This window comes from Hemitrygon akajei, chromosome 5, assembly GCF_048418815.1.
Source record: "Hemitrygon akajei chromosome 5, sHemAka1.3, whole genome shotgun sequence".
NCBI classification, from domain to species: Eukaryota; Metazoa; Chordata; class Chondrichthyes; order Myliobatiformes; family Dasyatidae; genus Hemitrygon; species Hemitrygon akajei.
The window spans coordinates 7,294,465-7,318,956 of record NC_133128.1 but is presented as its reverse complement, the minus strand read 5'-3'; the positions used below and the strand labels follow the sequence as shown (position 1 = coordinate 7,318,956).

Here is a 24,492-nt window from a genome sequence, read left to right as displayed (position 1 = left end):
AACTTTATGTAGCTACTCTCAATCCCATACGTTGCCCCCCTCCCCATACCAGACGGTGATGCAGCTTGTCAGAATGCTCTCCACAGTACATCTCTAGTTTTCTTGTGTTTTAGCCGACAAACAAAATTTCCTCAAACTCCTAATGAAATATAGCCATTGTCTTGCCGCCTTTATAGCTGCATCGATATGTTAGGACCACATTAGTTCCTCAGAGATATTGACACACAGGAACTTGAATTTGCTCACTCACTCCACTTCCGATCACCTCATCTAGATTCATTTATGTACATACAATCAGTCTATGTATATAACAGCTGTCTGTACATTGTGTTTTATAGGATTGCTTTTATATTTACATTTATTGGTTTATTTTGGGTTCCTTAATGCGTTCTTTATGCTTATTGTGTTCTTTTTTTTTGCTGCATTGTAACCAGAGTACTGAAGAATGACAATAAAGAGTCTTGAATCTCAAATAATCTCGGTATTTGATTTGGTTCTGAGTTAACTACACACTTACACCATCTTTAAGATGACCTATTTTTATTTCAAAGCTCAAAGTAAATTTAATGTCTGAGTACATATTATCACCATATACTATGCTGAGATTAATTTTCTTGAAAGCATTCACTATAGAACAAAGAGTCGATGAAAAACTGCACACAAAGATGGACAACAACCAATGTGTAAAGGACAACGAATAGTGAAATACGTAAAGATAGATAGATAAATCAATCAATCAATCATAAATAGTGAAATCATGAGTTGCAGAGTCCTTGAAAATGAGTGCATTGGTTATGGTTGGGGTGAGTAAAGCAATCCACTCTGGTTGAGGAGCCTGATGGTAGAGAATCAATAACACCTCCACCTCATCGTGTCTGTAGTTCCTTTGCTATCCATGTACTCTATACTGTCCTGTCCGAATGCCTGAAAATCTACATCCAGTTTATATTCCATGAATTTAGTTGCTGGTGTTATTGAAGTGATTATTCAATGAAATGAAAAAATTTAGGACATGTTTATAGAGAAAGATATAATATGGCTAGCTACAGAAACCAGCACTTTTTGATTTATGAAGAAAATAGCTTTGAAAATAAAGATGAGCTTTATTTGTTACATGTACATCATCATCATTATGCGCCATGTCATATGACGTGTGTGATCATGGTTTTTTCATGGCCCTGACTGTTCTAGATAATTTTTTCTATAGACAAGGTTTGCTATTGCCTTCTTCTCAGCAGTGTATTTACAAGACAGGTGACCTCAGCCATTATCAATACTCTTCAGAGATTGTCTGACTGACGTCAGTGGTCACAAAACCAAGACTTGTGATATGCACCAACTGCTCACAGGACCATCCACCACCTGCTCCCATGGCTTCACATGACCCTGATTGGGGGGCTAAGCAGGTACATCATCTTGTCCAAGGGCATCATGCAGGCTAATGGAGGGAAGCATTTCCTTACACCTCCTTTGGTAGAGACATATATCAAGACTGCCACCCAGGTACATCAAACCATTATCAACGGCCAACACAATCCAAGATGTTCTGAGGGCAACTCTGCACACAGTCTTCAGGAACACAATCGTTAATAACCTGAGGACTGCCTGCAGTGTTTAGTGTAACTCTATAGCAGCACCATGGACCCAGTTCAATTCCAGCACTGTCTAAAGGAATTTGTACATTCTCCCTGTGACTGTTTGGGTTACCTCTAGGCACTCTGGTTTCCTGCCACATTCCAAAGACCTATGAGTTAATAGATTAATTGGTCACATTAGTGTAATTGGACAGTGTGGATTTGGTGTGCAGGAAGGACCTGAATAACTTAATCTTAACTTTTTGCTGTTTGAGCATTGTTCTTTTTTTGCACATTGGGTGTTTGATATTTTCTTGAACAGGCTCCATGTTGTCTCTGTCATGGCTGCCTGCAGGAGGACAAATCACAGAGTTATATTCTGTATATGTAACTTGATACACTTTGAATCTTTGAAACTTTTTAATCTAAATTATCATCTCCCTTTTACAAAACTATGTTAATTTTTTATAAAGACAAAAGATTCTGCAGATGCTAGAAATTCAGAATAATTGATCTCCCCCTCTCCAGTCCTAATGGTGGGTCTTGGCCCAAAATGTTGACTTTTTATTCCTCTTGATTGATGCTGCCTGACCTGCTGAGTTCTTGCAGTATTTTAGAAATATAGAAAACCTACAGCACAATACAGGCCCTTTAGCCCTCAAAGCTGTACCAAACATGTCCTTACCTTAGAATTACCTAGGGTTACCCATAGCCCTCCATTTTTCTAAGCTCCACGTACCTATCCAGGAGTCTCTTAAAAGACATTATCATATCCGCCTCCAGCACCGTTGCTAGCAACTCATTCCATGCACTCATCATTTGCTGTGTAAAAAAAACTTACCCCTGACATCTCCTCTGTACCTATTTCCAAGCACCTTAAAACTGTGGCCTCTCGTGCTAGCCATTTCAGCCTTGGGAAAAGCCTCTGACTATCCACACAATCAATGCCTCTCATCATCTTGTACACCTCTATCAGGTTACCTCTCATCCTCCGTCGCTTGTTAGTGTAAATTTTCATAATTGCTCTCACAAAAATCATCAACTTTTATGGTAACTTAAGTTTAAACTAACTTAGGTTTGTCCTCATGTTGTAATGTACAGTGTTTCTGCTGCAAAATGTTAACTGGCGTGGTATTTATACCCAGTGAATGTATGCCGATGACAGCAATCAGCATGAACTTGAATTGCAAACCTCATATCTCTTCCCCATCCTGACCCCCACTAGCTCCGCCCCAATACCACTGTGTTGTGAGAGAATAGTGGATGCAGCATCGAAAGCAGTGTAATCACTTTACGGTGCCAGCAATCACCGATGTGGGTTCAATTCTCGCCACTGTGTATAAGAAGTTTGTACAATCTCCCTGTGACTGTGTGCGTTTCTTTCAGGTGCTCCGGTTTCCTCCCACAGTCCAATGATGTACTGTGGGGTTTGGCGTAGTAGCTTGCAGACATGCGACATTGGCTGTGGATGCGTGGTGCCACTTTTGGGCTGCCCCCAGCACGTCCTCGGACTGTGTTGGTTGTTTAAGCAAAAACAGAACATTTTGCTGTATGTTTTGATGTTTCAAACAGCGAGGAACAGGCCCTTCTGGCCCACCGAGCCATACTGCCCAGCAACCGACGTATTTAACCCCAGCCTAATCACAGGACAATTCACAATGACCAATTAACCTCCCAACCAGTATGTGTTTGGAGTGTGGGAGGAAACTGGAGCACCCAGAGGAAGCCACAAGCTCACAGGACATACAAACTCCTTACAGCCAGCGACGGAATGGAACCCCCAATTCCGACCCCCGAACTGTGATAATGTTGTTCTAACCACTACTCTTCCCTCGCCCCCTGTGTAATAAATGCTGGGCTTGGCATTGATTGCCCAGATTACAAGAATGAATATAAAAGAAATGGCTGCATAAAAATAACATTTTTGCCTTTGATTTTTTTGTTAGTTATCTTAGAACAGTAGGTATTCTAAGGGAGCATTGCAAATTCACTGGGCACACATCACCATTACTGCTGTAGTCCAGAAATGACACCCTTGACATTAATCAGTATGTCAAACAATAATATATATACAGAAAGAAATCAATATAAAGCCATTACTTTGTTGAAAGGGTCAATTTTAAAATCAACTGCGACGTAGTCAAATCTGATCTACGTCCTGGAAGAATCCCAGGTCTTTCACTGTTTATCTGGGCGATATTCTGCTCAGTTTAGATGGAGGTCTCGTTGCGACAAGAGGAGATTAAAACCGGCCCTTTTGATTACAGCGAGTTCTCATCATAGATGGGGACTTAGATGAAGGTTGAAAGCCTCTAACTGTTCATCTTTGTCCAGAGGAAGCAGCTGGAGATGGAAGTCAGTGCTAATCAACTTCAAAGCAGCTCAGCTACGGGGAATTGGCTCATTACCTGGAGAGGAGAGGGGGAGGAGACCGATTAGGCCTTTGTTTCGTTCCTTCAGATGTACAAAGATGAAGGGATTCGACCTGGAGGTGAGAAGACTGATTTAATTTTTCCCAGCCCAACACCCAGCTCTGAGCAGAGAGGGGCAGGTCAGGAGAAGGAGACGTGTCGGGCTTATTCATTACTATCTTTGCAATTCAATGTCCGGGCAGTGAGGCTGTGCTTGCAGAGGTCAGTGATGTTTGCAGACACCTCCCTGGTATGGAGATTTCTTCCCAGTATTTAGAAAATCAGACGTAGAACCGTACAGCACACTACAGACCCTTTGGCCCACAATGTTGTACTGACCCATTCTACCTTCTCTCCTACACAGCCCACAACCCTCTATTTTTCTTACATCTATGTGCCAATCTAAAAACTTCTAAATATCTCAAATGTATTAGCCTCTGTCACCACTCTGGGCAGTGCATTCCAGGCACCCACGACTCTGTGTGTTAAAAACCTATCACTCAGATTTCCCCTAAACTTTCCTCCACTTACCTCAAACCAATGTCCTCTTGTGCTTCAGAGAAAAAGCACTGGCTATCCACTCTATCTATGCCTCTCATAATCTTATACAGCACTACTGATCTGCCCCTTATCCTCCTTCACTCCAAAGATAAAATGCCTTAGCTTGTTCAACCTTTCTTCATGAGACATGATCCAGGCAGCACTCTGGTAAATCTCCTCTGTACTGTCTCTAAAGCTTCCTCATTCTCCCTATAAGGAGGAAATTATAATTGGCACAATATTCTCAGTGTGGTCTAACAAGAGTTTTATAGAGTTGCAATCTTATCTCACGGCTCTTGAACTTAATCTCCCAACTAATGAAGGCAAGCATGTCCTAAGTCTTTGAAACCACCCTATCAACTTGTGCAGGAACTTTGAGAGATCTGTGGATATAGACCATGGACCACAAAGATCCTTTATACATTTACATTGATAGGATGCTCTCCGTGGTGTGCAGTTGGGGCATACTGAATCTCTTTACCCTTTTGGAGGAGCTGCATTGCTTTCTTGGTCATGTAGCTGCCCCACGGCACTTGTTGGTGATTTGTAGATAGAGACAAATTGGGTCAAATTGGCAGAAATGAAACAGAGGAGGACGTGGGCTGAGCTCATAGAAATGTTATGAGTGACATAGATAAGGTAGAGGGTAACAGACACTTCCGCAGGGTAGGGGAATCCAAAACTAGGGGGCATAGATTTAGGGTTAGGGAGATAACTTTCAAAAGGGATCTGAGGGGCAACTTTCTCACACAGAGTGTGGTGAGCACAGTAGATTCCAGTTAATTAGGGCACATTGAGACCAGTACATTTTGGTCCAATTAAGTTGTTGCCCTAATTAACTGAAGTTTCATGAAAATAGTAACAAAGGTATAAAAATACAAACTAAAATTTAACTGGGTAATGAATTATGTACTTAAATGAAATACAGAACAAACTACTGTAGAACACTATCAATGCCACTACAGTACTATGAAACTGTGTATTACTGTAGATTCCGGATTTTAAGCCGCTACTTTTTTCCCACATTTTGAACAGCTTTGAACTTTGCGGCCAATAATCCGAAGCGGCTAATGCATGGTTTTTTTCATGCCGCCTCGTAAACATTTTGCCTCGTAACAGTAGACCAATAAAATTGATGAGTAGTTCACAGAGGTCCAATGAAATTGTACGATAAATCAAGCGCACTTTCACAATTAAATTATTGTAAATCAGTCATTTGTACTCACCCTCATCAACATGGAAAACACTCGAAGCATTGTGCTGGCTACTTAGTTTAAACTATATTTGTTTTCTGTACTACATCGCGGGATGCTATGACGTCACACCCGGTTTCGCGGTGTCTTGTGGGAAAATGCCGTTTGCGATAAACGGAAAGGAGGGGGGAGCGGATTACGCGAGCGGCTTTGGATCCGAGCGAACTCTGCTTTTAAGTTAAAGGTATCAATAACTTTTCCTGGTAGGCTGCAATATATATATTTTTTTACCAGTCGTTAGGAGATATTGGAATGTTGTTCAGTAAAGAAGTATACGCAACGTATATTTAAAAGTAGCCGCGTACGGGCACGGTTCGAAAAAAAGCATTTGCAATATGTATTTGTTTTTGTTACCATATGGATTTAATTAAAAGTTAAAAAAATCCTCACGTGTAATATCTTTCTGTGTAAATATCTCATATTACAACGTGGGACACCTGCGGCCGAAAATCCGGTGCGGCCTAAAATCCGGTGCGGCCTTTACAATTAAAAAAATGATTTTATTTCTAAAATTAGAGCCAGCGGCTTAAAATCAGGTGCGCTCTGTAGTCCGGAATCTACGGTAGTTCCTAATTGTTATCGACGGAGGAATTCATCTGGTGTACTGTACACTGCTGCATCCTTTTGATTGACTATAAGTGGATATAATCAGAACAGAGACCTAATATAGATAATGGACTGCTTTCGTACAATGCTATCGACGATTGCGTCCTCCAAATTTTTGTTTTCATTCTAACATTCAAGATAATTGTCAATACTTTCAAATTCTTCATAGTTCCAAACATGTTGAAGGAGTGAAATTGTTTCATTTTCACTCCCAGCCGTTTCTGGCATCTCCAAGCCTCAATTCTTGTAACTGCAGTGAGCAAACAGTTCAGAATTATATTACTGATTATTTCTCACCAGCTATCAATGACAAAAATCTCTGTAACTGATTTTAAATTTTAAAAATCTATTTGCTCTGAGCACAGTGTAGTGTCAAACGGCTACAAAATAAACAAAGAGAATCCTGGCTAGTTTTTCAGTTAGTTTTTGTTCTTGATGCATCATCAATAACTCTCTCTGAGACGTGAAGGCGAGATATCGGCTTTTATTGACTGGAAGAAAGAACAAGCAGTAGTTGACCACCATACTACATCCTGGAGACTGAGGGCTGGGCTCAGGCCTCAATCGCCTTTATACCGGGGTCTGTGGGAGGAGCCACGGTCAGTGGGAGGAACCACAGGAGCAGTCAGCAGGGGGCGTGTCCTGACAGGTATATGTAGTTCACCACAGTTCTTGAAGAGTTGCCCCAAATAAGTGGCTGTCCCGATTAACTGGAATCCAGGTGCCAGAGGAAGGGTTTGAGGAAGGCACAATAGTATCATTTAAGAAGCGTTTGCATAGGTATGTGGAGGGACAGGGCGTGGAAGGATATGGGCCAAATGCAGGAAATGAGGATTCGCTGGGTGAGTAGCAGGGTCAACAAGGACTGGCAGGGCTGAAGGGACTGTGTCTGTGCTGCTCTGAACCTGGGGTCCACCAACCCGAGATTAATCAGAATATGAACCGGCAAGTGTTGTGACATTTGTTAACTTAGCAGCAGCAGTTCAATGCAATACATAATCTAGAAATAAATAAATTGCAGTATGCATATCTTAAAAATCATGCAAAAAAACAGAAATAATATATATTTAAAAAGTGAGGTAGTGTGCAAGGGTTCACTGTCCATTTAGAAATCGGATGACGGAGGGGAAGAAGCTGTTCCTGAATCGCTGAGTGTGTGCCTTCAGGCTTCTGTACCTCCTCCCTGATGGTAACAGTGAGAAAAGGGCATTCCCTAGTGCTGGAGGTCTTTAATAATGGACGCTGCCTTTCTGGGACACTGCTCCTTGAAGATGTCCTGGGTACTTTGTAGGCTAGTGCCCAAGATGGAGCTGACTAGATTTATAACCTTCTGCAGCTTCTTTCAGTCCTGTGCGGCAGCCCCCCCCCCCCCCCCATACCAGGCAGTGATGCAGGGGTCCATGGTATAAAGAATTTTGGGAACCCCTGATCTATACGAATCTAAATAATTATAAACGTACCAAATTTATCAAGCTGGATAAGTCACCAGGACTGGACGAGATATACCCCAGGCTACAGTGGGAGGTGAGGGAGGAGATTGCTGAGCCTCTGGCAATGATCTTTGCATCATCAATGGGGACGGGAGAGGTTCTGGAGGATTTGGGGGTTGCCGATGTTGTTCCCTTATTCAAGAAAGGGCATAGAGATAGCCCAGGAAATTATAGACTAGTGAGTCTTACTTCAGTGGTTGGTAAGTTGATGGAGAAGATCCTGAGAGGCAGGATTTATGAACATTTGGTGAGGCATAATATGATTAGGAATAGTCAGCATGACTTTGTGAAAGGCAGGTCGTGCCTTACGAGCCTGATAGAATTTTTTGAGGATGTGACTAAACACATTGATGAAGGTAGAGCAGTAGATGTAGTGTATATGGATTTCAGCAAGGCATTTGATAAGGTACCTCATGCAAGGCTTATTGAGAAAGTAAGGAGGCATGGGATCCAAGGGGACATTGCTTTGTGGATCCAGAACTGGCTTGCCCACAGAAGACAAAGAGTGGTTGTAGGCAGGTCATATTCTGCATGGAGGTTGGTGACTAGTGGTGTGCCTCAGGGATCTGTTCTGGGACCCCTTCTCTTCATGATTTTTATAAGTGACCTGGATGAGGAAGTGGAGGGATGGGTTAGTAAATTTGCTTATCACACAAAGTTTGGGGGTGTTATGGACAGTGTGGAGGGCTGTCAGGGGTTACAAGGGGACATTGATAGGATGCAAAACTGGGCTAAGAAGTGACAGATGGAGTTCAACCCAGATAAGCGTGAGGTGGTTCATTTTGGTAGGTCAAATATGGCAGAATATAGTATTCATGGTAAGACCTTTGGCAGTGTGGAGGATCAGAGGGATCTTGATGTCCAAGTCCATAGGACACTCAAAGCTGCTGTGCAGGTTGGCTCTATGATTAAGAAGGCATACAGTGCATTGGCCTTCATCAAATATGGGATTGAGTTCAAGAGCCGATAGGTAATGTTGCAGCTATATAGGACCCTGGTGAGACCCCACTTGGAGTACTGTGCTCAGTTCTGATCACCTCACTACAGGAAGGATGTGGAAACTATATAAAGGGTGCAGAAGTGATTTATAAGGATGTTGCATGGATTGGGGAGCGTGCTTTATGAGAGTGGGTTGAGTGAACTTGGCCTTTTCTCCTTGGAGCAACGGAGGATGAGAGGTGGCCTGATAGATGTGCAAAAGATGATGAGAAGCATTGATCATGTGGATAGTCAGAGGCTTTTTCTCAGGACTGAAATGACTAACACAAGAGGGCACAGTTTTAAGGTGCTTGGAAGTAGGTACAGAGGAGATGTCAGGGGCAAGTTTTTTTACACAGAGTGGTGAGTGCGTGGAATGGGCTGCTGGTGACAGTGGTGGAGGCGGATACTATAGGGTCTTTTAAGAGGCTCCTGAATAAGTACATGGAGCTTAGGAAATAGAGGGCTATGGGTAACGTAGGTAATTTCTAAAGTAAGTACTGCGGTACATGTTTAGCGCAGCATTGTGAGCTGAAGGGCCGGTATTGTGCTGTAGGTTTTCTATGTTTCTAAACTAACACTAAATATATATATATATATATATATTAAAACAAAATAATTCAAACTCCATCACCTCATTATCAGAAGAACACCAAAGATTTAGAGAGGGTGCAGAGGAGACTTACCAGGATGCTGCCTGGATTAGAGAGCATGCCTTATGAGGACACGTTGAGCAAGCTGGGGCTTTTCTCTTTGGAGCGAAGGAAAATGAGAGGAAACTTGATAGAGGTGTACAAGAAGGTAAGTATTGATAGAGTGGACATTTTCTCAGGTTGAAAATGGTCAATATGAGGTGATTGGAGGAAAGCATAGTCATGGGAAGTTTTTTTCACACAGAGGGGTGGGACATGGAACTCATTTCCTGGGGTGGTGGTAGAGGCAGATACATCAGGGACATTTAAACAGGCACATGGATGAAGGGAAAATGGAGAGCTACTGTATGGTTAGATTTATCTTGGAGTATATTAAAAGGTGAACACAACCTTGTGGGCTGAAGGGCCTTTACTGTGCTGTAGTGCTCTATGTCGAACCTATAGGCAGAATGTGGGGTCAATGAGAGGAATGTCAGAGATAAGATTTTACAAAGAGGGGGCAGGTGCATGAAATGCCCTCTTAGGGGTGGTGGTAGAGGCAGATACATTCGGAGCACTTAACAGATTCAGATAGGTACCTGGTTGAAAGAAAATCGTGGGGAGAGGGAAGAGTTAGACTGATCTTGGAGTAGGTTAAAAGGTCGGCACAACATTTTGGGCTGATGTGTCAGTACTGTACTGTTGTATGTTCTACTCTACCAGAATCAGTGGTCATTTTAAATCAGTAGGATGATCATGTACCCCTAGTCCACCCTATATACAGTTGTGGTTCTGGCTATGGAGAGCAGCCAGCCCCTCTCTCCAGTACATTTTCTTTGTGACCGAGTCCACTGGCACGCCGGAGGGTGGGTAGCCGGTACCTGAGTCCCCAGGCGGATTTGCAATCACCCCGGCGAGCAGGGTGGTCTGTGGGAGGTGAGCCGGCATCTGTCTCGATTCAGCCCATTGCCTCGCGCTGCAAACACTACACTGCTTCAAAAATAGGTTCTTCTTCGCGGATCTCCCAGGCATTTGAATCACAATTGAATAAACCACCCCTGAAGTATTTTTAATTTCAATTTTCAGCTTCATTGTAATGGAGATTCACTCTCTCCCTTTCATAGGCTACGGAATTTGCACGGAACACAACAAATTGGAAATGTTATTAATTATTCGTCTGGGTGTGTGGGCTGTGAGAGCTGTTATTTTGTATTAATGTTCTGGGAGCAAGTCTGCTGCATGCAGTTGGTGTAATGAAATTAAAAAAATATTGTTGATAAGTCTACGCTCTCATTACACATGCCCTGCAGATAAAATCTGCCAAAGCATTTATGTGTTGCTTATTGATGAGGGGAATATTCCCGGTTGTGTTTTGATATTGATTAAATCTCACAGCCTACTGTATATGTGTGTACTCAGGAACACTGTTATCAGGAATAATAGGGTAATATAATCCTTACCCTGCAGTACTTATAAGGAGTGATGGCATAATCTACACTGTTCGCATTACCAGCATTATACTGATACTATGACAGGCTCTCTTCTCACTGCTGCCATCAGGAAGGAGGTACAGGAGCCTCGGGACTCACGCCACTAGGTTCAGGAACAGTTACTACCCCTCAACCATCAGGCTTTTGAACTGGAGAGGATAACTTCACTCAACTTCACTTGCCCCATCACTAAACTGTCCCACACCTGTGGACTCATTTCCAAGGGCTCTTCATCTCGGATTCTCAATATTTTTCGCTTACTTAATTATTATCATTATTTCTTCTTCTTTTAGTATTTGCTCAGTTTGTTGTCTTCTGTACTCTGGTTGAACATCGATTTTTCATTGATTCTGTTATGGTTATTATTCTATAGATTTGTTGAGTATGTCCACAAGAAAATGAATCTCAGGGTTGTATATGGTGACATCTATGTACTTTGAACTTTGAAGGTTCTAGTTCACACATTGCCACGGTAGCATAACGGTTAGGATGACACTGTTACACTTCAGCGCTTTGGAGCTCTGAGTTCATTTCTGCCGCCATCTGTAAGGAATTTGTATATTGTCCTCATGACCACATAGATTTCCTCTGAGTGCTCCATTTTCCTCCCACAGTCCAAAGATGTACCTGTTAGTAGGTTAATTGGTCATTGAAAATTGTCCTGTGATTAGGCAGGGATTAAATAGGTGGATAACACACACACACACACACACGCAAAATGCTGGAGGAACTCAGCAGGCCAGGCAAACTCTATGGAAAAGAGAAAACGGATGATGTTTCATCCTTCGTAAGTCCTGATGAAGGACCTCGGCCCGAAATGTCTACCGTTTACTCATTTCCACTGATGCTGCCTGGACTGCTGAATTCCTCCTGCATTTTGTGTGAGCTGTTTTGGAGTTCCAGCATCTGCAGGATCTCTTGTGTTTTTAAATAGGTGGGTTGTTGGCAGGTGCCGTTCATTGAGCTGGAAGGGTCTGTGCTGCGCTGTATCGCTAAATAATTAAGTAAACACAGACACACATACCCAAGGTATAAATGCCATTAAAATTAGCAATGCAGAACATTAAAAAACATGACTAACATCAATTTCATTAACCTAAACTAACATAAATTGCACATTGCACTATAAACAGAATAACATGCAACAGGAGTACAATTTGAGGGAAATAGATTTCTGGCAGGGTTTTTTCCAGGTTGGTTCAATAACCTGACAGCTATGGGAAGGAGATGCTGTTGAACCTTTAGTAAGAAGCAATTTGCTGAAGGAAGTCAGTGAGTTGAGCATAATCTGTGGGAGAGGGAGGGAAAAGAATTACTGCATTTCCAAATGAAACTCGGTATCAGCCCAAAGATGTCGACAATTCCCTTTCACAGATCCTGGTCAGTTTGCTGAGTTGCACCAAATTCCAGCATCTGCGGTCTCAAATACCTCGTTGAACTAGAGGGATGGCACAGTTGCTAGTGGTCAGCTCAATGCTTTACAGTGCCATTTGGGGTTCAATTTGGTGCTATCTGTAAGGGGTTTTTACATTCTCCCCACAGACAAAGTCAATTTATTATGGAATTATATATACATCACCATATACAACCCTGAGATCCGTTTTCTTACGGGCTTACCCAGGAAATCCAAGAACCATGATAGAATCAATGAAAGGCTACACTCGTCAGGACAGACAACCAGTGTTCTAAAGAAACCATCTGTGCAAATACAAAAGAGAAAATAATAATAATAAATAATAAGCAATTAATATTGAGAACATGAAATGTAGAGTCCTTGAAAGTGAGTCCGTAGGTTGTGGGAGCAGTTCAGAGATGGGGTAAATGAAACTGGCTGAAGTTATCTCCACTGATTCAAGAGCCTGATGGTTGAGGAGCAATAACTGTTCCTGAATCTGGTGATGTGAGTCCTGAGGCTCCTGTACCTTCTTCCAGATATCAGTAGTGAGAAGAAAGCATGTCCTGGGTAGTGGGAGTCCTTGATGATGGATGCTGCTTTCCTGAAACAGTGCTCTGTGTAGATGTGCTCAACGAGGGGAAGGGTTTACCTGTGAAAGACTGGGCCGTATGCTGAGCTGTAGATGACAAAGAGCATCCTGATGTATGCACTAATATTTAGGATTTTCTTTTCAAGGGCATTGGTGTTCCCATACCAGACTCTGATGCAACCAGTCAATATATTCCCCACCACACATCTATAGAAGTTTGTCTAAAAGTATCAGGTGTCATGCAGAATCTTCGCAAACTTCTCAGGAAGTAGAAGTGCTGCCGTGCTTCCTTCATGCTGGACCCAGGACAGGTCCTCTGAAAAGATACAATGGAGGAATTTTAATTTGCTGCCCTTCTCCTCCTTTGATCCCTCAACGAGGAGTGGCTCATGGACCTCTGGTTTCATCCTCCTATCAGCTCCTTAGTCTTCCTGTCATTGAGTGAGAGGTTGTCGTTGTGGTACCACTTAGTCAGGTTTTCAATCTGCCTCCTATATGATGATTCATCACCAGCTTTGAATCAGCTAACGACAGTGGAGTCATCAGCAAATTTATATATGGCATTGGAGCTGTGCTTATCCACAGAGTTTTAAGTGTAAAGCAAGTAGAGGAGGGACTCAGCACACAGCCTTGTGAAGCATCTCTGTTGATGAAGATTGTGGAGGAGATGTTGCTGCCAATCCAAACTGACTAGGGACAGGAAGTGAGGAAATCAAGTATCTAATTGCACGAGGAAGTATTGAGGCCATGTCTCGAGGCCTATTGATTAGTTTTGAGGGGATGATAGTATTGAATGCTGAGCTGTAGATGACAAAGAGCATCCTGATGTATGCAGCTTTGCTGTCTAGGTGGTCCAGGGTTGAGTGAAGAGCCAATGAAATGGCATTTGCTGTGGACCTGTTGCTTCGGTAGGGAAATTGGAGCAGATGGAAGTTGCTTCTCAGGCAGGAGTTGATACATTTCATCACCAACCTCTCAAAACACTTCATCACAGTGGACATAAATGAGAAGTTAAAGATATCAGTGAACACTGCAGCCAGTTGTTCAGCACACATCTTTAGTGGTCGGCCAGGTTCTCCATCTGTGCTGATACTTTCTGTGTGTTCATCATCCTGAAGGATACTCTCATGTCGACCACAGACCGGAATTGCCACTTTGCCCATGAGATAGATGGCTCTCCAGAAATTGTACCTGGCTGGACCTTTTGTACCTTAGTTGGTCACTGTACTTGAATACCTCTGATCTGGCCCTTAGCAGATTGCGGATCTTCTGGCTCATCCAGGGCCAATGATTGGGGAAGACACTGAATGATTTTGTGGGGACACACTTGTCTATAACCGTTCTTTTATAAACTCTACAACAAACATGGTAATTTCATTTAGATCAACAAATGAGTCTTTGAACACGTCCTAGTCCACCAGCTTGAAGCAATCCTGTAGCCACTTCCGTGCCACCTGCGACCGCCTCTTTGTTGTCCTAATCTCTGGAACCTTGCTGTTCAGCCTTTGCCCGCATGCATGTAGCAGAAGGACAGCCAAGTGATCAAATTTCACACAACATGCTCCAGGTATGGAACATTCGGCATTCTTTATTGGTGGTCTAGTGTGTTGGGAACTCTGGTGCAACAGGCTATATGCTGGTGGTAATTGGGTAGAGATTTCTTCAAACAAGTCTGGTTGATGACCCCAACTCTGATTTGAAGTGTGTGGGGATGGACTGTTTCTTGTTTGGTGACAGCATCATGCTAATGTAGCTGAAGTATCATGTAATCTCAAGTAGCTGATTACAGTCGGCTGATGGTGGTATGTAAATTGCAATCAGTATCACAGTGAAGTATCACAGAGAACTCTGTAGGTAAATATCAAGCATGTGATTTTCCTTTGAGTGCTTTGGATTCCTCCCACATGACCTTTGTACCAGATGAGAATTTCAACCCAAACCATTGACTGTCCATTTTCCTACCACAGATGCTGCCTAACTTGCTGAGTTCTTCCAGCTGTTTGTTTTTTGAGCAAAGTTTAATTGTTTATGGCAGTTGGCAGTGTAACTGAAGATACTTCAAAATGCATTTTGAAAAATAGCCCATTCATTACATCTCTAGTCTTCTAGCATTCCCAAGTGGTTTAAAGTTTAAATTAGGATTTCCCCAAATACTGATTGACACAGTTGTGAAATTCAGATGCAAGAGATTCTGTAGAAGTCTTCAGCAATACACATAAAATGCTGGAGGAACTCGGCAAGTCAGGCAATATCTAATGAGAGGAATAAGCAGTCAATATTTTGGACTGAAGTCCTTCATCAGGACTCTGAGAGGACCCGAGTCCTGATGAGGGGACTCAGCCCAAAACGTTGGCTGTTTATTTTTTTCCATCGGTGCTGCCTGATTTGCTGAGATCCTCCAGCATTTTGTGTGTAAATTTACCACTTCTTTTTGGTACCACTTGCGGAGAATGCAACTTAATCTTTGCACAGAAAATTAACCCTCAAGTGCCAACAATATCTGGGCTGACAAAAGGTCAACTGTAAATTAGTGAGTCAGAATTAGTCTCTAAGTGTAGCAGCAAGAATCAGTATATGGAGGTGCCAACTAAAGAGCGTGCAATACTGGATCTCCTATTAGGGAATGAGACAGGGAAGATGACTGAAGTGTGTGTAGGGGAACACTTTGCACCTAGTAATCTCAAGATAATTACAGAGAAGGGTTGGACTGCTCCTTGGGTATAGGTTCTAAATTGGAAAAAGGCCAATTCGAATGGCATCAGAAAGGATCTGGTAAGTGTGGATTGGGACAGGCTATTATTTGGCAAAAGGGTGTTTGGTAAGTGGCAGGCTTTCAAAAGTGAAATTTTGAGGGCACGGGGTTCATATGTTCCTGTCAGGTTTATAGGACCTTGGTTTTCAAGAGATATTGAGGCCCTGGGTTAAAAAGAAGGAGGTGCATTGCAGGTATAGGTCACAAGGAACAAATGAGGTACTTGAGAAGTATAAGAAATTCAAGAGGACACTAAAGAGGGAAATCAGGAGAGTTTAAGAAGGCATGAGGTTGTTCTAGCAGACAAGGTGAAGGACAATCCCAAGAGCCGTTACAGATAAATTAAGAGCAAGAGGACAGCATCGGAAAGAGAGATGGAGCTGAAAAACATGGGGGCAGGTGTTTAGTGGATTTTCTGCATTTGTATTTACAATACTTGGGAGATGAATACAGAGCTTCTAGATGTGAGGCAATGGAGCAGCGAGATCATGGACCATACATAGATTACAGAGGAGGAGGTGTTTGCTGTCTTGAGGCAAATTAGGGTGGATAAATCTCCAAGGCCTGACAAGGTGTTCTATCAGACCCAGTGGAAGGCTAGTGCAGAAATTGCAAAGGCCCTAAACTTACTTATCCATGCTTGGGGTGTTGGATGACCAGAGGATAGCTAACCTTGTTCCCTTGTTTAGACTCATGGAGTAATAGAGAAGTACAGCATAGATATAGGCCCTTCGGTTACCAGGAAAGTTGATGAAGGCAAGGCAGCAGGTGTTGCCTACATGGACTTTAGCAAGGCTTTTGACAAAGCCTCACAATGGAAGTTGGTCAAAATGAGGTAGTAAATCAGATTAGACATTGGCTTTCTGGGAGAAGCCAGAGAGTGATGGTAGGTAGTTGCCTCTCTGACTGGAGGCCTGTGACTATTGAAGTGCTGCCAGGATCTGTGCCGGGTCCATTGTTACTTGTTGTCCATATCTTCAACCTGGATGATAATATGGTTAACTGGATCAGCAAATTTGTGAATGACACCAAGTTATGGGGATGTAGTGGATAGCAAGAAAGGCTATCAAAGCCTTCAATGGGATCTGGAACAGATGGGAAAGTGGGTTGAAAAGTCAGATGGAATTTAATGCAAACAAGTGAGTTACAGGGCAATAGAGGCGTGGTACAGTTAAATCAGAAAGCAACAAATACTGGACTGGGAGTGTTGAATGCACGCAGCATAAGGAATAAAATCGACTACCTTGAAATTCAGCTACAGATTGGCAAATATGACGTTGTGGCCACCTCTGAAACTTGGCTAAAGGATGGCTGCCATTGGGAGCTGAACATCCAAGGATATATAGTATATCGGAAAAATAGGTTAGTAGGCAGAGTGGGTGGTGTGGCTCTGTGTATGAGAAATAATATTAAATCATTTGAAGGCGATGACAGGATCGGAAGGTGTAGAGTCTCTACGGGTTGAGTTAAGAAATGGCAAGGATTAAAGGACCCAAATGGCAGTTGTATACAGGCCTCCAAACAGCAGCTGGGATGTGGATTACAAATTACAGCAGGAGATAGGTGATGTGATGATAGTTGTTGGGGCTTTTAACATGAAAGTGGATTGGGAAAACCAGGTCAGTACTGGACCTCACAAAAGAGAATTTATAGAATATCTAAGGGATGGCTTTTTAGAACAGCTTGTTGTTGAGCCCACTAGGGGATCAGCTGTGCTGGACGGGGTGTTATGCAATGATCTGGAGGTGATCAGAGAGCTTAAGGTTAAGGAAACCTTAGGGAACAGTGATCACAATATGATCAAGTTCACATTGAAATTTGAGGGGGAAAAAAATAAAATGCAATGTGTCAGTATTTCAGTGGAATTAAGGAAATTACAATGGCATGAGAGGGGAACTGGCCGAAGTTGACTGGAAAGGGACATTTGCAGGAAGGACAGCAGAGCAGCAATGGCTGGAGTTTCTGTGTAAAATGAGAGAAGTGCAAGACAGATATATTCCGAATAAGAAGAAATTTTCAAAGGGAAGAAAGATACTACCGTGGCTGACAAGTGAAGTCTGAGCCAAAGTAAAAGCAAAAGAGGGAACTAGTGGGGAGATAGAGGATTGGGGAGCTTTTAAAAACTTGCAGAAGGAAACTAAGAAGGTTATTCGGAATGAAAAGATGAATTATGAAAGGAAGCTGGCAACTGATATCAAAGAAGATACTAAAAGCTTTCTTAAGTATATAATGGGTAAAAGAGAGTCGAGGGTGGATACAGGACCAATACAAAATGACGCTGAAGATATTGTAATGAGACACGCAAAGATGGCAGAGGAACTGAATGTGTATTTTGCATCAGTCCTCACGGTGGAATTCATCTGCAGAATACCGGCATTCAAGAGTGTCAGAGAAGTGAAGTTTATGCAGTGAAAATTATGACTGAGAAGGTGCTCAGGAAGCTTAATGGTCTGAGGGTGGATAAATCTCCTGGACCTGATGGAATGCACCCTCGCATTCTGAAGGAAGTAGCTGGAGAGATTGCACAGGCATTAACGATGATCCTTTAAGAATCGATAGATTCTGGCATTGTACTGGATGACTGGAAAATTGCAAATGTTACTCCACTATTTAAGAAGAGTGGGAGGCGGCAGAAATGAAACTATAGACCTGTTAGCCTGACATCAGTGGTTGGGAAGTTGTTGGAATCGATTGTTAGGGATGAGATTACGGAGTACCTGGAGGCACATGACAAGATAGGCTAAAGCCAGCATGGTTTCCTGAAAGGAAAATCCTGCCTGACTAACCTTCTAAAATTCTTTGAGGAAATTACAAACAGCGTAGACAAAGGAGATGCAGTAGACATGGTGTACTTGGATTTTCAGAAGGTCTTTGATAAGGTGCCGCACATGAGACTGCGTCGTAAGATAAGAGCCCTTGGAATTACAGGGAAGTCACTAGCGTAGATGTAGCATTGGCTGATCAACAGAAAACAGAGAGTGGGAATAAAGTGATCCTATTCTGGCTGTCTGCTGCTTACCAGTGGAGTTCCACAGGGGTTGGTGTTGGGACCGCTGCTTTTTATGATGTTTGTCAATGATTTGGACTATGATATTAATGGATTTGTGGCTAAATTTGCCGATGAGACAAAGATAGGTGGAGGAGTGGGTAGTGTTGAAGAAACAGAGAGCCTGCAGAGAGACTTAGATAGCTTAGGGGAATGGGCAAAGAAGAGGCAAATGAAATACAATGTTGAGAAGTGTATGGTCATTCATTTTGGTGGAAAAAGTAAATGGGCAGATTATAATCTAGATGGGGAGAGAATTCAAAATGCAGAGATGCAAAGGGACTTGGGAGTCCTTATGCAAGATACCCTAAAGGTTAACCTCCAGGATGAGTCAGTTGTGAAGAAGGCGAATGCAATGTTGGCATTCATTTCTAGAGGTATAGAATACAAAAGCAGGGATGTGATATTGAGGCCCTATAAGGCACTCATGAGACCACACTTGGAGTATCGTGACATGAGGAAATCTGCAGATGCTGAAAATTCAAGCAACACACACAAAATGCTGGTGGAACACAGCAGGCCAGGCAGCATCTATAGGAAGAAGTACAGTCGACATTTTGGGCTGAGACCCTTCGTCGGGACTAACTGAAAGAAAAGATAGTAAGAGATTTGAAAGTGGGAGGGGAGGAGGAGATCTGAAATGATAGGAGAAGACAGGAGGGGGAGGGATGAAGCTAAGAGCTGGAAAGTTGTTTGGCAAAAGGGATACACAGCTGGAGAAGGGAAAGAATCATGGGACAGGAGGCCTGTGGAGAAAGAAAGGGGGAGGGGAGCACCAGAGGGATATGGAGAACAGGCAAGGAGTGATTGTGAGAGGGGCAGAGAGACAAAAAAAGGGGAATGAATGAATGAATGAATGAATGAATAAATAAATAAATAAATAAGGGATGGGATAAGAAGGGGAGGAAGGGCATTAACAGAAGTAGAGAAATCAATGTTCATGCCATATTGTGTATTTTAGGCTCTTTATTTTAGAAATGATATACTGACATTGGAGAGGGTTCAGAGAAGATTCACGATAATGATTCCAGGATTGAAAGTGTTATCATATGAGGAACGTCTGGAAGCTCTTGGGCTATATTCCCTGGAGTTCAAGAGAATAAGGGAGGATTTCATAGAAATGTTCCGAATGTTAAAAGGCCTGAAGAGATGAGATATGGCAAAGTTATTTCCCATGGTAGGGGAGTCTTGGACAAGAGAAAACAACTTCAGGATTGAAGCATGCCCATTTAGAACAGAAATGTGGAGAAATTACTTTAGTCAGAGGGTGGTAAATCTGTGGAATTTGTTGCCACGAGCGGCTGTCGAGGCCAAGTCATTGGGTGTATTTAAGGCAGAGATAGATAGGTTCTTGATTAGCCAAGGCGTCAAAGACTATGGAATGAAAGCAGGGGAGTGGGGATGACTGGAAGAATTGGGTTAGCCCATGACTGAATGGTGGAGCAGACTCAATGGGCCGAATGGCCTACTTCTGCTCCTATATCTAATGATCTTATGGTCTTAAGTGTGAGGTGTTGTACTTTGGGAGGACCAACCAGGGTAGGTCTTACACGTTGAGTGGTAGAGCACTGAGGAGTGCGGCAAAACAGAGGGATCTGGGAATACAGGTCCATAATTCCTTGTGAAAGTGGTGCTACAAGTGTTACATACCAGCAGCAATAGACTACAAATTGAGTCAGGTTTTAACGTTAAAACCTCTATTTATTAAAACCTACTCAAAATACAGAAAATTAAATGAAATAAACAGAAGTTAACAGTGTAATGTGTGTGTGTCTCCCAAACTGTCAAGTTTAGGAATAGTTCTTGAAAGTCTTAAGATGGCAAACTAGATAGGTCCAGTAATCCTTGCAATTAGTGAGGGGAGGAAAAAAATGTAGAGAGGAGGTGATGACGAAGAATTCCACAGGTTCCACGCTGAGAAAATGAAATAACAGTCGCTGAAGATCTTATCTGCCGAGTCGTCCTGAAATCCATTTAGAAATATCACAAGGTGACAGTCACGGAATATCCCTTCGCACAAGTGGTTACCGCATAACACACCTGAAACCATGTAAGGGTTAACAAAAGTGGTCGCCACAGAATACTTCAACAAAATCCGTGTATGGATCATACAAAGTGACAATCACACATCCAATGTGCACAGTGTGCCGTTAATCAACACAATCCCTTGGGCATGGGGAAGTATCAGACTTTACCCATTATCGTAGGAAGCTGTTCCTGCCCGCAGTCCAAACTTTCCACTCTCTCTCTCTCTTTCTCTTTTCCTTCTTCTGAAAGTCCCAGTGGTCTGTCTCAGCTTCTTATACTAACGTCATAGTCCCGCCTCATCCAGGCGTTTTAAAGTGACACCCACAGTAAACGAAACCGTGGTCATGTAACACAAGCCATAAAAAGGGATTTTGTCACGTTGGCCTTCATAAATCAAAGTATCAAATACACGAGTAAGGATGTTATGCCGAAATTGTATAACACTTTTGTGAGGCCAAAATTGGAGTATTTTGTGCAGTTCTGATCACTAATCTACAGGTTATTATGAGAAATTATGAGGAAAAAATTAAACAGGTATTTTTTCTGCTGAGGTTTGGTGAGACTAGAACTAGAGCTCACAAGTTAAGGGTAAAAGGTGAAATTTTTAAGGGGAACCTGAGCACGAGATGTTTCACTCAAGAGTGTGGTGCAAGTGTGGAACGAGCTGCCAGTGGCAGAGGTAGATGTGAATCCAGTTGCATCATTTAAGAGAAATTTGGTTACATATATGGATGGGAGATGTGTGGAGGGCTATGGTGTGGTTCAATGGGACTAGGCAGACTAATATTTTGGCAAGGACAAGATGGGCCAAAGGGCCTGCTGTAGTGCTCTGTGACTCTATAATAAGTTCAGGCTTTAAGCCGAGACGTAGGTTTCCCAAATGGGCTACTAGTTCACACAGCACAGAAAGTCTGGAAAAATGACCCACAGTGTGTTGAGGTATGAAAGAATACTTTTACTCTACAATTGGAAAAGTCAATAATTGCCCATCAATAATAAAACTGCTTCCTGTTGTTAAATGGGTGTGAGCCTGAGGGGATTGACCCTTGCTGCAAGCTGATGCAAGGGATTAAATGTCAACTATTAATATTAATGTGTCATTGATGTATTGTTGACCTGTTCTTCTATCTTGGCTGGTGAACGTACAAGGAACAACATTTTCTGCAATTAATACATCATATCTTTGACTGCGCCTTGAAACGGCTTATTCTTTCACTTGAACTGTTTACTCAAGGACCTCATTTATAGGGAGGTTCTCAGCAGCAATGATTTAGTACACATAGATAGTCTCACCATCAGGGACGTACGTGTGTGTGTGTGTGTGTGTGTGTGTGTGTGTGTGTGTGTGTGTGTGTGTGTGTGTGTGTGTGTGTGTGTGTGTGTGTGTGTGTGTGTGTGTGTGTGTGTGTGTGTGTGTGTGTGTGTGTGTGTGTGTGTGTGTGTGTGTGTGTTATATTTTCATGAAGATAATTATCTCAGAACCAGATTTATTATCACTTACAACTATCATGAAATTTAGAGTCCCAGAGAAGTACACCGCAGAAACAGGCCCTTCGACCCATCTAGTCCATGTCGAACCATTTCAACTGCCTAGTCCCATTGACCTGCACTGGTCCGCATGTCATGAGATTTATTGTTTTGCAGCCGCAGTACCGTGCAAAGCATCCAAAAAGTTGGTTGGATGAGCACTTTGCTCCCAGTGGAGGATAGGCCATTGATGAACTCTCATCTCCATTGTCCTCTGAAGTCAATGGTATGGTTGGAGTTCATCAATGTTTCTGGAATGCATTGTATCCGCGGTACGGGGACTGGCCTACACAGCTTCACCAGAGCTTTGTTGGCCAGTCTTATCCATTTCCACCTCTCACAACGGGGACATAGGGTTAGAGTTTGAAAGGCAAGTTACAATAAATACATGCAAGTAAATCAATAGTGCTGAAGGAGAACAAATGCGAATTAGTGTTCATTGTCCATTCAGAAAGCTGATGGAGGTAAGAATATGTTACTAAAATATTGAGTGCATGTCGTCAGGCTTCTCCTCTCCATGGCAACATGTGCATCTTGTATAAGAGTCGTACAACTGACGGTCTTATCATCTCTGTCTCCACACTTCTGACTTAGTGAAAGTGGTTGTGGGAAAACATTGAGGAGAAAACTCCTGCTCTTCTTTGGATAATGATGTGGGATCATTCACAGTCAAGAGAGTATTTTTATTGATTCATGGGAAGTGGGCACTGCTGGCAAGCTCAACATGTATCGCCCTTTCCAATTGGCCCTTGAGAAAGTGGGGATGAACTATCTTCCTTGACCCACTTCTGTTGAAGGTAGGCCCGGGTACGGTTAGGAAGGGACCTCAAGGATTTAGGGCTCAACAACAGAGAGTTAAAACTGTCCAACGCTTCTCCAGCACCAGCCTACCCACCATCAAGTGGCCACAGTTGAACCCAATATGGTCTTCTGCTGCTGTAGCCCATCCACTTCAATGTTCAATGTGTTGTACATTCAGAGATACTGTTCTGCACATCATTGTTGTAATGTTATGGTTACTTAAGTAATTGGTGCCTTCTTGTCAGCTTAAGTCAGCCTGGCCATTCTCCTCTGACCTTTCTCATTAACAAGACATTTTCACCCACAGAAGTGCTGCTCACTGAATGTTTTTTGTGCATTTTCTGTAAACTCTAGAGACTTCTAAGTGTGAAAATCCCAGGAGATCAGCAGTTTCTGAGATACTCAAACCAGCCCGTCTGGCACCAACAGTCATTCCACGGTCAAAGTCACTTAGATCACATTTCTTCACCATTCTGTTGTTTGGTCTGAACAACATCTGAATTTTTTGACCATGTCTGAAAGTGAGTCCATAGCTACAGAGCCTGTTCAGCGCTGAGTTGAGTGAAGCCCGTCCAGGAGTCCGATGGCTTCAGGGCAGCATCTGCTCCTGAACCTGGCAGTGTGGGACCCAAAGCTCATGCACCTCCTGCACCTCCCAGTGCAAAGAGAGGGAAACCGCTCAAATGTACACAGGCAGCACTAAAAACCTGTCTGTTTTCCATTCTCATCCTTGACAATTTTAATCTTGCTCAATGTTTTAATCAGTGCAGATCAATGCGGCTGACGTGTGTTCTGCCATCAGGAATCAAAGCAACTACTCCAACCCGTTATAGTAATTAACAAATCCTAAAAAGACCACAACTGTAACATGTCCTTTGACCTTGGGGTATCCACCACAGCTTGAATTTTCTCAGCACACTTGTGTAATCCTTGTGCATCAATGGTATGACCACAGTAAGTGATGCTTGGTTTAAAGAATTCACACTTGTTGCATTGTGCTCTGAGCCTATAATCTTCTAGTCTTTTTAACACAGTCTTGAGAATTTAGAGATGATCCTTGTCATCCTTACTGGTAACGATGATGTCATCTAGATAACACTGTGCTAGGCAGTCTTGCAGCACCTAGTCCATAGTTTTCTGCTGGAGTGCGGGTGCAGATCCATTCCAAAAATAATGTTATTACTGTGATAAATCCTTTTATGAGTGTTTGTGATGAGAAACACTTTGGACTCTTCTTCCATCTCCATCTGTAGGTAGCCCTCAGCTAAGTCCACTTTGCTGAAATGCTCCCCCACTCCCCCATCCCAAAAGGTTTGCAAAGATATCCTCTGTCCTGGGCTGACGGTATTGATCTACTTTTAGTACAGGGTTGATGGTGA

The 24,492-nt window shown here is 42.7% G+C and overlaps 1 protein-coding gene across 8 annotated transcripts in view; it reads left to right on the top strand.

Annotated features, from left to right (window-relative positions):
- The window catches only part of robo1 (roundabout, axon guidance receptor, homolog 1 (Drosophila)), a 640,973-nt gene that overhangs the window by 174,010 nt on the left and 442,471 nt on the right, over window positions 1-24,492 (top strand). Inside the window, exon 1 of one of the 8 annotated variants that reach the window (XM_073044791.1) lies at window positions 4,020-4,065. The exons of the other annotated variants lie outside the window; for them this stretch is intronic. Coding sequence (XP_072900892.1) covers window positions 4,035-4,065 — 31 coding nt within the window. The 5' untranslated portion in view covers window positions 4,020-4,034. Of the gene's footprint in view, window positions 1-4,019; window positions 4,066-24,492 lie in introns of those variants that run through there. 8 annotated transcript variants of the gene reach the window in all.